Below are 15,367 nucleotides of genomic sequence, written 5' to 3' on the forward strand. Positions count from 1 at the left end.
GGGACTGATTCTCAAGTTACTTAACAGAGCGCTGCAGCCCTACTGGCTCATTTTAAGACACGCCAACACACTTTAATTTTGCTCATTGACCAGTAAGTACCAACATTTACCAAGACTGGAAGAAAAATAGCCTCCATGTAGCATATTCTGTCCCATCAGGAGTGGCTTATTATGAGGATCCCCATAATCATACCTTGAGTCTCCAAATCATTAGTAACTACTATCAGTAATGTTTTCAGAGGTCGCTGTGTTGTGAATAATGCTCAAGACCAGTGATGGAAAAGGTTCTGTGGCTAAACCCTTTCAGTTATTCATCCACTCACAATCTTTTTATTCTACCTTCCCCTAATAGTTTAAAAGCAGTTGACTGTCAAATGAATACCGACAGACAGGAAAACAAGTTTCCAACAATCTAATAGAACACCAAAAAAAGTGAGCAGCAAAAGAGTAGAACAACAAACAGTAGGTGAATCCTGAAGACATGTGGAGTTCAGGAAGGAAATGTGCTCAATATGCAGCCCATGGGTGGATATTCTACAGCTCAGGAGTAGCAAGGAAGAAGACCCTGCAGCAAGGCCAGTTTTTCCCAGAAGATGGTTTCCATCTTTGTTGGCAGATCTTCTGTCCATTTTCAAAAGTGGATAAGATGGACAGATCCGTCTCTTTCTGGCCCATGTCACTTTTTGCATTTGTTCATTATGTTTCGTTTCTGCTTTTAAACCTGCAATTTAAAAGAGATCCTAACAAAAAATCCACGTCCAGTTACACATTTTGTAACATATTTTGCCTTGAAATCTATTGCTTTATTTATAGAACTGCATTGCAACATTTGGGGAAGTGGAAAAATCCAATGCGGCTAGCTATGTTCTGATCTGCGCATTCATCTGGGAGGCGCAGATCTGGTCAGTAGCGGGATTTGCAAGGTTCCCTCAAGGATCTCTAACAGAGGGTGTGGTTGATTTTGATTTATTTTTTGCTTCAGAATCAGAATAGAAGTGAAACTCCGAAGTCAAAACTCGGTTCTGAGCAAAGACCAAGCACCAACCCGGTCTCACACGGGCTTTCAGGGGATTTCACTTGCAAAGGTTTCCTTTCCCTCACAATAACTTCACCATGGGCAACATTTCTTATGCTTCCACCTGAGTTCTGCATCGCCTCAGTAAGACTCCTTTGGGGGCTCAGTACATCAAGAGAGGACACATTTTACAATCCCCTGCTGTCTTCTAAGAGACCATTTTTGCCATGTTACTAGAAAATGAACTTCACAGTGATGAGCAATGGGAACTGATCATAAGATTTGCCGTGCTACATCTTTTCAGCGGAATGCTGGGCCTGGGCTTTGGTTGTAGATCTCATCTTGTAGCATTCAAAATACCACACATTTAATCCAAATGTATTCCATTAGGATGATTTCTTTGAAATATGTTGGAAAGATGTTTTCCTCTTGTAATTGCCAACTGGGCAATCCTCATTCTGAAAGGTTGTCAGCCTGGAGCTATGCTGAGAACATTGTTACCTCATCACAAAAAGGGGCCAGGTTTTGCAGAGGACTGAAACTGTTCTCAGAAAAGGTCCCTGCACACAATTTTGACTTGGCGAAGCTAAATGATATGAAAATGCTTCAAAAAGGTGGATTTCGCCAATGCCAGAGCACTAGGGCACTACTATCAGTGTGTTTCATCTTCTCTTTTGTTTCCTCAGGGACATTTCATTATTAAAAAAAAAGCAAATCTGGGTTTATATACTCAGCAGGGAGCTATGATGGGTGAAATATTATGGAGTCCATTTTTTTATCTCACCTTTGCTCCAAGGAGCTCTCAGCATAATACACAGTTCTCTCACTTCTTTACAAGAAGCCTATGTGGTAGGTTGGGCTGAGAGACACTAACTAGCCTAAGTATACCTCAGCTGGCTCTCCCATTTACCAATGTATATCTATAATGTGTCTGTTTCCCAGCATCTACGTGGCACATTCACCCAGGGCCTGAAGCAAAGCAGTAAATACACACACACACACACACACACACACCAAAATAAAGGTGCATAGTAGCCAAACCCAGCCAAATTATTGTGGCACCTGAAGCAGAAAATCCCACAATAATCTCTCCTGCTCCCCGGAAGTAAAAATACAATAGCAATTAATCAAATAACTAATAATTAGCTGCGGCCTCATTTTGCCTAATGGCAGGACTAGCTCTGCATCAGTCTCTGCATTGGCATGAGAGGGGTAAACTGAAAAAGTATTAGATGTATACCTATAAAAAAAAATTGTAAGAGTACTCACCAGTACAGAATAAGTGTACATTTTTGTTGTCCATGGCAGCCATTTTGCATTGGCACCATGGCAAGTTTATGAGAAATGGCATCTGCATTTTACCCCCCCAAAAAAACCTCCAGAATGATTTATGTGTCAATAGACCCATAAACTTAAACCTCAAAGCACCTTGTTACAAATCAGTTCTCTCAAAGACTGGGTGGGATTTTGAAGTCTGCAAATCTTAGCTTTCCGTTAATCAAAAAGGCTTTGCTAAGCGGCAGAAAGCAAGGATCAAATAAGCTAAGAAGCGTTAGTGGGGAAAGTAAGTTGCAATCTCTTATGCAAAAATTGACGTTAAACAGTGTGGTGCTGAGTGTGCAGAGGTATGTTAATTAGATGATTTCATCTTTGTTTTAGGATACAAAACAATTACCTAGCCTTACAAAGAATTAATCAAGACCTAGAAGACAAATTGTACAGGATGGTAAGTACAGGGGATTGTTATATTACTATTCTATATATCTTTATGATTCTTCAAGAGCATAACATTGTGACAGAGAGATGGCACTGAGGAACTTGCATTTAAGCTTTGACAGTGTGATCCTAACAGTATCACTGTAGGGCAGGAATGGATAGCCTGCAATGAGAGTTGTGGTCCAGATGTTAGACTGCAGCCAAGACTGCAGTGTTCGGGGAAGGGAAAGAGCCAGCAAAGAAGAAATGACCTGGGTTTCATTTTAAGGATAGCAGAAATGGCGGTGGCAAAGATGGTCTGACTTCATATATTATTGATGGCATTGGTTCTGTGGGCCATTGGCTTGTCTTCTTATATCATTGAGCCTTTTTCCAGCTGAAAAGGGGTGTATAAGTTTGGCTAGGCCTGGTATAAACACTGGGGCTTCTTGTCCTTACCTAGTCAACAGAGCAATATCCTGCCTTTCAGGCTCTGGCTACAGATTTAATGAAGAATAAGCTCCTGCCAACGTAGCAGTTCGAAAGCAGAAAGTGCAAGTAGATAAATAGGTACCGCTCCGGCGGGAAGGTAAACGGCGTTTCCGTGCGCTGCTCTGGTTCGCCAGAAGTGGCTTAGTCATGCTGGTCACATGACCCAGAAGCTGTACGCCGGCTCCCTCGGCCAATAAAGCGAGATGAGTGCCACAACCCCAGAGTTGTCTGTGACTGGACCTAATGGTCAGGGGTCCCTTTACCTTTACTTACAGAGTGGGGAGGCAAGAGTCATTCAATATCTACATCTAACTCCCAACTCACCTTTTTTTTTTTTTTGCCAGTGCTGCAACCTGCTATTTTATTTTATTTTATTATTTTATTATTTATTTAGGGGGGCATGCGGGTTGATATCTTGGTCCTTTGGTCTGTAGAACCATCACAGGAATGGATCACAACAGACATATTATGCAAAATCAATCTGGCACACCTAGAGACATTGAAACTCCAAATCAATCCCCGTGGTCCTCCATCTCCCGCAATATCTATCTTGAAACAAACTGAACCTCAGGTGGCTTGACACTTTTGCCCAGCTCCAAAATTTGCGGAAGTGTGAACTTTGAAGGATTGGCTGTGTTTTTGTTCATATATTGTTTCAGTAAGTGTGACTGACATAGGTGAGCCTTTCAATGTGAACAGAATCAGGCTTCCCTTCCCCATCTCTACCTGTTGTTGGATCTAACACCCGCCCAGGAGCAATGGCAGCCTCCCAGACACTCCAGGGCATTAGTCCGGTGGTCACTCACTGGCAGGAACCCAGGAATCCTCCTCTGTCCAGAGAGGCCGGCGAATAAGCAGTCCCTCCCCTTGGAGAGGAACACACTCACTTGCTTCTGATAAGGCTCCATCCATCAGAAGAAAGAAGACAGTTCGTAGACTATATCTACTTTATTAAAACTATACAAATATACACAAACATGCTGCATGTCTCGAGCAGCTAAGCATCAGAGTCATCGACTCATTCTCTACTCCAGTCCAGGAGCGGAAGAACGTAACTACAGCTCCACCCAGTCAGATTCAGCACAGTCTGGGAACTGGCTCTGACTTCCTTTCCCACGCAGTAGCACAACACGTGATGTTTTCACCAACCCAGCTACTTCCTGGCAGCTTGTGGGAACTGAAATCTCAACACCCGTTGCCTTCCAAGTACTTGCAACTATAATACCCATCATCGCTGGTCATTGGTCATGCTGGCAGGAGCAGATGGGGGTTGTAGTCCAGCAACATCTGGGAAGCACCAGGTTGGGGGAGGCTGAGTGAGGGTTTTGAAAAGAAATCTTAGACCCCATTTTCAGACTCCTTGCTCTGCAATAAAATTTACTGCATACCCTTAAACAAGGGGCTGTCTTTTACTCAAGGTTGCCTGCTTCTGCATGGGAACAGCAGTGACTTATCCTGCACATTGTTGCGTAGGCAAATACTTATAAAGCACAAGGCACCTATAAAATGGGTCAAAATTCAAGGAAGAGACTTCAGAGTGTTGCTGTTTAATGGAAACTCCCCCTCCCCTCGAGAAATTATTCTTGCTAATTTGTCACAAGGCATCGCCAAATTTAGATGCCTGACACAACTGCATCCCCTACCGTGCCGTCAAACAGGATCATACAAAACAGTAGACCCTTCACTCCATTGTGTGAGATCTCCAGCTGGTGCGAAGGAGAACCTTGAGATTTTTATCAAAACAACTCTAATTGGGACCATGTAAGGAGGCCACCATGCCATTCTTCCTTTTAGTTTAGGAGTTTGAACTTCCTTAAAGTTTAAAAGAGGTTTTAAAGGTATAGTGTGAATGTGAGGCCATAGTAGGACCCTCTGTATCTCTGTTAGGCCCACACCCATATCTCAGGGATGCAGGACCTCAAGCCTGGGGGCCAAATATGACCCTGTAGACCACTCTAACTGGTCCTTCAGACTCTCCCCAGGTGACATACCCTCCTCAGCCACACCCCTCACCAGCTCTGCTTTGTACATCCCTTCAGTGTTTTTACCTGAGTGGAACTTGTCCTTGAGCTCTGGCAGCAAGCGCTTCTTGCTTGCCTGGAAGGAGGACAGAGAAGAATTTATGAGTAGGTCTAGAAACATGATGTCATGAGGCTGGCAGGGAAATGCTGGTTCTCTGCAGGTCAGGAAAAAGCTAGGGGCTTGGTATGCAATTGACTTTCATTCACCAAAAAAGTAAACACAGCGGGGTCTCCCTGGATCGACTCCTTCAGCTTGAGAAGTTTGCTGGAAACTGACCTCCGGCCCCACCTTTCTCCTCTGGCCTCTCACTCTGGAGCCCTCTCCAACAGACGGAGACCGTGACATAGGGGTGAGCTCCTCCTCTGGGCCTGTCTGGCCCTTTGCTCTGCACCATGCAGGACTCTCCTGGAGCAGGGTGTGAAAGAAGGAGAGCCAGCAGGACTGAGACTGTCCTGCTGCAGGATGGCAGATGTACCCTCTGATTCCTCCCTGTCTGCGTCTGCGCTCACATCGAGATGTTCAGCCTCCAGCTACTCTTCTGGAAGGGCCTTCTTCTTCAGACCCGCCTTGATTGCTCCAACCTCCTGCTTCCAGCACCTCCCAGCTCATCCCTTCCGCAGGCTCCTCCCCAGTGTCCCACCACCACAAGTCCTGTGGAGACCCAGTGTGGTGTAGTGGTGAAGAGCGGTAGACTCGTAATCTGGTGAACCAGGTTCGTGTCTCCGCTCCTCCACATGCAGCTGCTGAGTGACCTTGGGCTAGTCACACTTGTCTGAAGTTTCTCAGCCCCACTCACCTCACAGAGTGTTTGTTGTGGGGGAGGAAGGGAAAGGAGAATGTTAGCTGCTTGGAGACTCCTTCGGGTAGTGATAAAGCGGGATATCACATCCAAACTCTTCTTCTTCCTCATCTTTCTTGTCTTCCTGGAGGGGAGCTCCCAGGCAGAGGCTCCCACCATTCCTTCTCATTCAGCCAGTCCCTGACACATGACCGCTGTATAATGCGGAAATTAACATTTGTTTCTCTGCCCACTTTCACCTCAAGGCCCACCCACCAGTGGCATGTGGCCTCCAGAATGCTGCCTAAAAGGGAATGTGGCTCTCAGACAGAAAATGGCTTCCCAAGCCCCTTGCTCTATCTAATTGCTAACACAACTTAACAGCAACCCAGGGCAAGAGAGCTTTTAAGGCATCCTCTGCTTGGCATGGAAGAAACTGTGGCAGCAATGGCAATCATGCCATTAGGAGAAAGTCTATTATTAGATGGCTCACTATATTTGAATGGGGTGTTCACTCGTGTTAATGATAAGGGTTGGAGACTTTGATCTAACTGTGAATGAATGTTCCTTGTGTGACTTCCATGAAGGAATGCATTTTAAAATATTTGAGATTTATCGTGCTAACAATGATTATTATGATTTGAAAATCCACTGGTTTTCAAAGCCATGCTGGTTACAGTTCTTAAGTTTTACAAAGGTTGCTTTGGCCCTTTGAGGAATTTGTCTTTCCAATGTTCCGCTCAGCCACCATCTTAGTATTAGATGTTGAGCGGATTGTTCTTTCCTATAGATTAATGTCGAACATCCTGGCTGCCATAGGAATTTTATACATCACTCACTTTCTCCATGTTCTGCATTCTGTTTCTGAGGCTTAATAACAGCATCTTGAATTACCTTGTCCAAGGGCGTGACAGGTTTATCTTTGTGACAAATCCCTGGAGGGTTCTATTACGCAATGTTTTATGGCACAACCTCTACCCACATATAACAGGCATAAACTATTCTTATGAGTTTGTTTTTAAGCTCTCTCTGTCAATAGACATACTTCACCTCAAAATGTCCTGGGACTGATCAAATCCTACTGCAAAGAAGAATTACCAAATGCTAGCGGCATTCCTTGCCAACCATTCTCCATCAATTAATGAGAGGGAAAAAATACATTCAAAAATTATCAAAGGGGAGGAAAAATGGCAGTGAAATTCTCATAGGCAGGGTGCAGAGTTCTTTTTTATCAGTGATGTGCACGGTATTCTACCAAAGCTCAAATTAACTCAGGTTAATTCTCTTTCACACACCCCAATAAATTTTTATTGTTTTTCATTGAAATTCAAGAACAACATACAATAACAGTAACTTGCCCAGTGGTACATTCTTATAAAGTTTCATATTCAGTACAAAGAACACAGCCAATAGATTTATTTATGCATTTATCAGTTCAAATTACCTCTTGTTAAAGATTATTGTGTTGAGGGTGGAACAGCAGTATTTTCCGTCTTACTTATAAAGGTAAAGAAAGGAGCCAATCTCACCCAAAGTATCCCTCCTTGAAGTATCTTTGATTGCTTTCTTGTGGCGAGTGAGGCGTTCCAATACAGTCACATTCCAAATATTATTTAATCAGATTTCATTGGGAATTTCAACAAATTGTTTCCAATAGAAGGATATTGCTAATGGAGCTAAAATTCTTAATCTCTGCATTTTAGATTATCTTTTGATTTTGGGTCTATGGATAATAAGACGATAGCCGTATTGGGTGGGGGGGTGCTGTCAAGAAACTGGGGCAGCTTTCAGCACAATGCAACTTTCTACAGCCAATTGAATCAAATTTTGGTACATCTCTGCCCGCAAATTGGCAAATTGAACTTCAGATCAGGAAATTAGAATGCGTGTTTTCTGAGTTCTGTTTTTCTAGAAAAATAGGTGCTGGAACTCACCATGAACTTGTTCTCTTATAATGGCAATGGCACCCACTTGAGAGGTGACAGACTTGAGTTCCGACTGGGGGGAAAAGAGCGCCGAATTTGGTGCTGTCTAGATGTTTTTGACTACATATCCCATCAATCCCAGTCAGCATGACCAATGGTTGCTAATGATAGGAGTTGTTGTCCATGCACATCGGATCTCTGCACTTGCTTGACTCCAAGCCATCAGATGAGAGAATTTTCTCTCCAAACGTATGAAGGGGAATTGAAGATTTCTGAAACTTCCGGCAAGGCATCATGGCGGAAGACACAGCAGCGAGCAGCTCCTGAAGCCAGCTGGAATCAATTGAGTTACCTGGCTGGCTCCGGACCGCTGGGACTGCTGCTGCTGCTGCTGCTGCTGCCAGAACTGACAAGGAACCAGGTGAACCCACTGCAGCAACTGAGGGAGCTGTCGACCCCTCCCCCCAGGCTTGAGCCGGGAACAAAAGCGAGGACACTCAGCCACCCGGCTGCCCAGGGACGACCTGAGACCGAAGCCGGCAAAGAGGAGAGGGGGGGGGGAGGAATTGAATATTTCCCACAGGTATCTGGCTGGCAACTGCAAAAAGAGGATTCCCCCCCCCCCCCAGTTTCATTTCACTTTTAATTTGTATGCCGCCTTTCTATGTTACTATACGCAAGGCAGTTTACACCAACAAAGTATACAACAGAGAACGCATACCTTGCAATAATCTGATCCAATACAAAAAGTCATAATAAAACATTACTTTAAACTGGAACGACTTATATCAAATAAGGTAATGTTCAATAATCTATTAGAATATAATAGTACACAATAGAATTAATTCTCATAACATCAGCAAGTATTAATTATTAGTATTATTAGTAGTAGTAATTTATTTATTTATTTATTTCATTTCTATACCGCTTTATATTTTTAAGAAAAATCTCCAAGCGGTTTGTAGAATATTAAAACTTCAATAAAACACCAATAAAACAATCTGAAGAAAGTCAAATATAGAATATACAGTCAAAGCAACGTAATTAACAGAAAACTAAAATATTATCTTAAAGATTTCGAAATAAAGCATTATAAAGGAGGTCAACTACAGAATACATGTTTAACACAAGCAATTAATAATTAAACAAACAAGTAATAATTATACAGAAATTCACTCTTAACAATTATAATACTGTAAATAATTACTAAACTATGATCAATAAAAATAACTGTAGTCACAACGCATAAAATACCGCAATACATACAAAACCATGTAAAAGGATCAAATTGAGAAACAAAGACATACAACAATTTATTTATTTAGATGGGCCATTGGCGTGATTCAGCAGGCCCGTCTTGTGTTCTTATAAGATTAATGTTGCAATTTCAAATGAAGTAAAAACATTTAAAACATTTTAAAACCACCTAAAAGTATTTAGAACATTTGAAAACTTCTAAATGCAAACACATCCCCCACAGTTATTCATTTCACATTTGCCATGCCCAAGATCAATCAATGCCTGTGCGCACCAGAATGTTTTTAAAATTCTCCTGAAAGTAAAAAAAAATGACCCCATGGCAGCCTGTTATAATGTGTAGTTCCACTCAAATATGAAATCACATATTGTGGTCATCATCTACATCCATCAGAGAAAAGAAACCCCAATCTTTTAAGGAAGAAAAGCTATTCAAAAAATGCTTTGGGACGGGGAGGAATTTAATCTAGAATATTCTCCACTAAGGGCAAAGTATCCCTGAGTCCCAGTTCAAATTATTGACTTTACTCTGGATGTTATCAGAAAATTCAGGGCTATCATCACCAAATGCCTAGAAAAATGAGCTTGTCAGGCTGACTCTAAACTTTGATTGTCTTTTGAGTTGCAGCTCCTCTATAGAGCCTATATTTAGGTCATCCACGCTTAACTTTCACAGGGCATACTAAAAAAAAAAAAGCTGTTCTCAGAAAAGAAATAGTAAGCGAGATGCTTTAAATCACTTCAACTGCTCAAAGTCATCTTCAAAGTCGTCGCCCTTTATAAAAGAACAAAAATGCATGAGGTCTGCCAGCTTGACACTGCAAAAGTCTAGCCAACTTTCCTCCTCCCAGGAGTGAAACTATTGCTAAAATCCCAGATAAGACATAGATTTCAAGTGCAATCAGAATCTACAGGATCATGGGCAGAGATGCCAAGGCACTTGGGGAAGCAAACATGGACTAGTTTTTTGAGATCCAAATGTTCACCAGGGAGTAACAAGGTTTAACAGGGCAGCTGCATCGGGAGCCCTCCAATTCACGCTGGTCTGGGTAGAAGGGCAGGTAAATGGCTGTGTGGCGATCACACAGGGTCCTCAGACATTTAACGGTTTACTGGTCCCTGTGTCACCACTGTGCTCGCTTCCACGCTTCCACCAACCAGTTACTCTCTGGTAAAACACTTGAGTCCAGTCAGTTGTTAAAAGTGAACCAAAAAAACCAAGTTTATTTTACAAACATTAACAAGTTTATGGTTTCTCAGATAATATCCCTGTCAGTATCTTAACTTTGCCAACAAAGGTCCATATAGTTAAAGCTATGGTTTTCCCAGTAGTGGTGTATGGAAGTGAGAGCTGGACCATAAAGAAGGCTGATCGCCGAAGTATTGATGCTTTTGAATTATGGTGCTGGAGGAGACTCTTGAGAGTCCCATGGACTGCAAGAAGATCAAACCGATCTATTCTGAAGGAAATCAGCCCTGAGTGCTCACTGGAAGGACAGATCGTGAAGCTGAGGCTCCAATACTTTGGCCACCTCATGAGAAGAGAAGACTCCCTGGAAAAGACCCTGATGTTGGGAAAGATGGAGGGCACAAGGAGAAGGGGACGACAGAGGACGAGATGGTAGGACAGTGTTCTCAAAGCTACCAACATGAGTTTGACCAAGCTGCGGGAGGCAGTGGAAGACAGGAGTGCCTGGCGTGCTCTGGTCCATGGGGTCACGAAGAGTCGGACACGACTAAACGACTAAACAACAACAACAACATCTTTAGTTTCTTTACCAGCCTATACCTTCCTAATACATTCTGACTGATTATCTCAACTGTTTGACTGACTCCTCTTAACAAATTCTCTCCCTCTCTCACACCAGACTAGCCCAACCCACAGACTTATCTTCCCTCTCTCATCTCCAGACCGTCTTCTCAACCACTCTAACTCTTAACTCTTCTAAAAAAAACCTCTCTGCTTAAACCTTATACACAGTTAACTCTGCCCCTTGGGTTCCCATTGGTTAGTCATTTTACAATTAGTTAACCCTTTCCTTATGAACCCAGTATGATGATACACACATAGGAGGGCAAACGCCACAGGCTGTAACAACCTGGAGCTGGCACAGTGATCAGGTTTAGCTCAGACCTGATGTAATCATGTGATGGCAGTGTGGCTGACTTGGGATCTAGTGAACCCTGGGCCTCTTCAGTCAGCCCCCCCAGAAAATATCTGCATGCAACCTCGCTACAGTCTTCATGATTTGATGATGAAGTACTGGTGTTGACCTATAAAGTCTTAAATGGCTCATTTAACACCTCAAGGGGGATGCGGGTGGTGCTGTGGTCTAAACCGCTGAGCCTAGGGCTTGCCGATCAGAAGGTCAGCAGTTCGAATCCCCACGACGGGGTGAGCTCCCATTGCTCAGTCCCAGCTCCTGGCCACCTAGCAGTTCGAAAGCACATCAAAGTGCAAGTAGATAAATAGGTACCACTCCGGCGGGAAGGTAAATGGCATTTCCGTGTGCTGCTCTGGTTTCGCCAGAAGCAGCTTAAGTGATGCTGGCCACATGACCCGGAAAAACTGTCTGCGGACAAATGTCAGCTCCCTCGGCCAGTAAAGCGAGATGACTGGACTTAACTGTCAGGGGTCCTTTACCTTTACCTTTAACACCTCAAGGACCGCCTCTCCCCATATGAACCAACCTGGACCCTGTGATCATCATCTAAGGCCCTCCTTTGTGTGCATCCTCCACAAGAGGACTTGAGGGGAGCAACACAAAAATGGGCCTCTTCTGCTGTGGCTCCTCGTTTGTGCAATGCTCTCCTCAGGAAGGCTCGCCTGGCACATCCATTTTGTATCTTTAGGTGCCAGGCCTTTTCTCATATTTTGGGGCATTTAAATGTGTTTGCGGGGGGGGGGGGAGAGATTACTAGTTTATTTTTTGTTTCATTATGCATTATGTGCTCCAGTTTTGTGTTTTTATGTCACAAACCACCCTGTGATCGTTGACTGTACAAATTTGCTCCCTGTTGAACTTCAGAATGGCTGAATCTATCTGTTTCAGTTTCTCATTTTTCTGACTTAAGATCACTTTTCCACATCAATCTCCCAGGACATTCTATACAAGATCTCAAAGTAGCTATCTTATTACCAAAGAATTTCAGAAACAGACTGGAAAAAGAAGTTGCTGAATTGCAACCTATTACCAAACTTAAAACCATGGAGAGACCTGGTCTGAATAGAGACATTGGATTCTTATCTCATTATACATGTTATAGCTATTTTAGCCATCTCACCCCTTGCTTTTTCCTGTAAGACCAATTGCAGTCGTTAACAATCAACAGGTTTACCACACCTATCAGTCAATCACCCATTCCCACCACCCTTCTGAGTAATACCCCTCCCCAGCCTCTCACGATATGACTTCTGTTTCAGTGTATCTGAAGAAGTGTGCATGCACACGAAAGCTCGTACCAATAACAAACTTAGTTGTTTGGTGCTACTGGTGCTACTGGAAGGATTTTTTTTTCCACATCAGTTTGCAAATTCTCTCTTTAAAAGTCCTCATGAAAACAGTGCGGCAGGGAGGAGGATGGGGGCAAAAGTAGGACGAGTTGGTTCTGGTTCCACTTACTGCTGGGCCCTGTGCCACCCCCTCACCCATCGCCAGTCCCTCTGGGCGCCAGCCACCACTGCATGAAGGGTGTCTTTCGCAAGAGTGGACAAAACATGGAGTTGGTGCTGCCCATTGTGATCTCAGAGATTAATGAAGATGCACCCTTTTTTTTCTATGAAGCAACATTCTTGCCAGCACATATCATGCACTGGTATTAATTATTCTGCAAAGTGCTGCCATGAAATCTATGGTGCATGCAATCAAATGGAGCTGCTGCCGGGTCCCTAATTTCCAAAATGCTGCATCTTTTATCTTATCGGCTGGGAAATGGCTGGCGGGGGAAGAGAGGGATTAAAAAACAAGCAACAGCAGAAAGTTATAAGAGAAAACATCAACTTGACAAAACATCGCTGTTTAATTACCTGTCCCAGAGGGTAGGTGAAGATTTTGCGAGCCTGCCCTGGAGAATTCTAGGTTGCCATAGGCAGGTTGGCACCCAGGAATTTCGTACCCTGCAGTATGAATAGAGGACAAACCATGGCTAGGAAATGGGTCAAAGCAGACATCTGCGTGGTCACCTAGCTAAAAGCCCTGCACATAAGCAGGCAGCAAGCAGGCGGTATCCATATATTTGGATATATCGGTATATAGGATTCATTAGTATGACTTGGGTGAATCTGTCAGTTTGGGTTTCTCCAAGTTTCTCATTATTTCTATCTTAAGTTCATTTCCCCAACAGTTTGTGAATTATTATTTTTTTTAAAGAAGTCCTCACGAAAATTCATCAGAATTTTAATGCTGAATTTCTCCTAATATGCCCATTTTTGTATGCATTTTTTCTAATGCACCCATTTCTGCGAAACAATTTCCCCATATCTATCTATCTATTGCCTTTTTGATGTTATTTTTAGCTATATATGCATTTTTATGCACACTTTACGCAAGTATGTGCAGTTTTGTGCTGGAGAACTACATTGCAAAATTCAGAGAAGTATGAATGTCAAAAGATGGTTGCACTTCATTTCACATGTTTTTATCTGAAAGGGCAAATTAGGTAGGTTCACCTTTAAAAATGAACTGAATCTCTGCCATTCCTCATAAAAAAATAATATATTTTTAAATTTATATCCTGCCAATTTTGCTGCGTTTCCCCAGCAACTCTGGGTGGCTTACAGCATATATAAAAATACAACAAAGCATCAAACATTTTTTTAAAAAATCCTATGCTAGCATTAAGCAAACCACGAAATCTACAGAAACCAATAACAACAACAATAATAACAATAATAAACACTTTATAGTTATAGCTATAACCGCCAACCCCGACTAACCATATAGCCAACATCAACCCGACAAAAACAAAACAGAGGAACCAAAAGTAGAACCATTTAAAGCATTTTAAAACATTTTAGGCAGTTGCCCCAATCCAAGGAGTCTCATGGGACAGAGCATTCCACCAGGTCGGAATCATCACTGAAAAAGCCCTGGCCCTGGTGGAGGATAGTCTGGCTTCCTTAGGGCCCGGGACCTTTAAGCTATTATTATTCATTGACCTTAGGGTCCTCTGTGGGACATACCAGGAGAGGCGGTCCCGTAAGTATGGTAAGTTTAGACCACAGCGCCGCCTGTGCCAGACAGAACCAAACTCCTCGCAGCATCACCCTTCCTCCTCTTGGTCACACTAAGGTGCAGCAGTGCTGTTGCTGGGGAACTAGCATGGCGGCTCCTGCTTCCACCAGTTAAAATGCTTCTTCCTGGCAGAGAGTTAAGCACCTCCCCACCCCACACTTTCACTCAAATGACCCCCCTCTCAAGAGGAATCAGAGCTCTCGTGGAACCATTCATGTGGAATGTGTCTCTGGCTCCTAAGACATTGCCAATCTTTCCTTAAATTTTTTTCATTTTCTCAGCCTAGAAGGGTGGGTGAGGGATATCTCCCTGCTTAGATAAGACAGTCTAGAGCTTGGGAGGCCTAGAGGAAGGCATGACATTAATCAAGATATGAGTATTGCTGTTTGTGTGGCTAGACGGCTTGCATGGATATGGATTTTTTATAATTGGGCCCTCCACGCTCCTACAACAGTATTTGGAGCAAATAGAATCCGTAATGTTATGACATCTACTGTCAGCAGTGTTATTAGTTCACCTCTAGTTACTTATCGATTTAATTATTTGCTGCATTTGGGGGAAGCAGCCCTTTCCCTCGTACAAGTTACTGTCAATGCAATCTCATCTCCGAAGATCACATTAGGGACTCAAGGGAATTAACCGTGAATTAGTTCCATCTCCTCCCTCCAGCTAGAAATATCTTGTATAATGCATTGTTATAGACCATCTCCTGCTTTACAGTGCTGTGCCACGTTATTCATGCATGCTGTGCAATAGATGCACAATTTCACCCGGAGAACAAACATCAATGACTCTGCATGATCCAACTGGCACGTACCATTGCTTGATCACCTTCCCGTTCACCATGCCATGGGTTAGACTTTGGGTGGAATGGGAAATATGGGTTGCATCCCAAGCTGTCCTCATTCATATAACAGCAGGGATGCTGCTGTCAGGTTAGGACTTAGGG

At 43.1% G+C, this 15,367-nt stretch overlaps 1 protein-coding gene across 1 annotated transcript in view; it reads left to right on the plus strand.

Moving 5' to 3' along the window:
* Window positions 1–15,367, plus strand: part of BEGAIN (brain enriched guanylate kinase associated) — a 180,397-nt gene that overhangs the window by 104,962 nt on the left and 60,068 nt on the right. The window contains exon 5 of the mRNA XM_080993448.1: window positions 2,675–2,741. Coding sequence (XP_080849574.1) covers window positions 2,675–2,741 — 67 coding nt within the window. The remainder of the gene's footprint in view (window positions 1–2,674; window positions 2,742–15,367) is intronic.

The sequence above is a fragment of the Podarcis pityusensis genome (genome assembly GCF_964106645.2).
Source record: "Podarcis pityusensis genome assembly, chromosome: 1".
NCBI lineage: Eukaryota > Metazoa > Chordata > Lepidosauria > Squamata > Lacertidae > Podarcis > Podarcis pityusensis.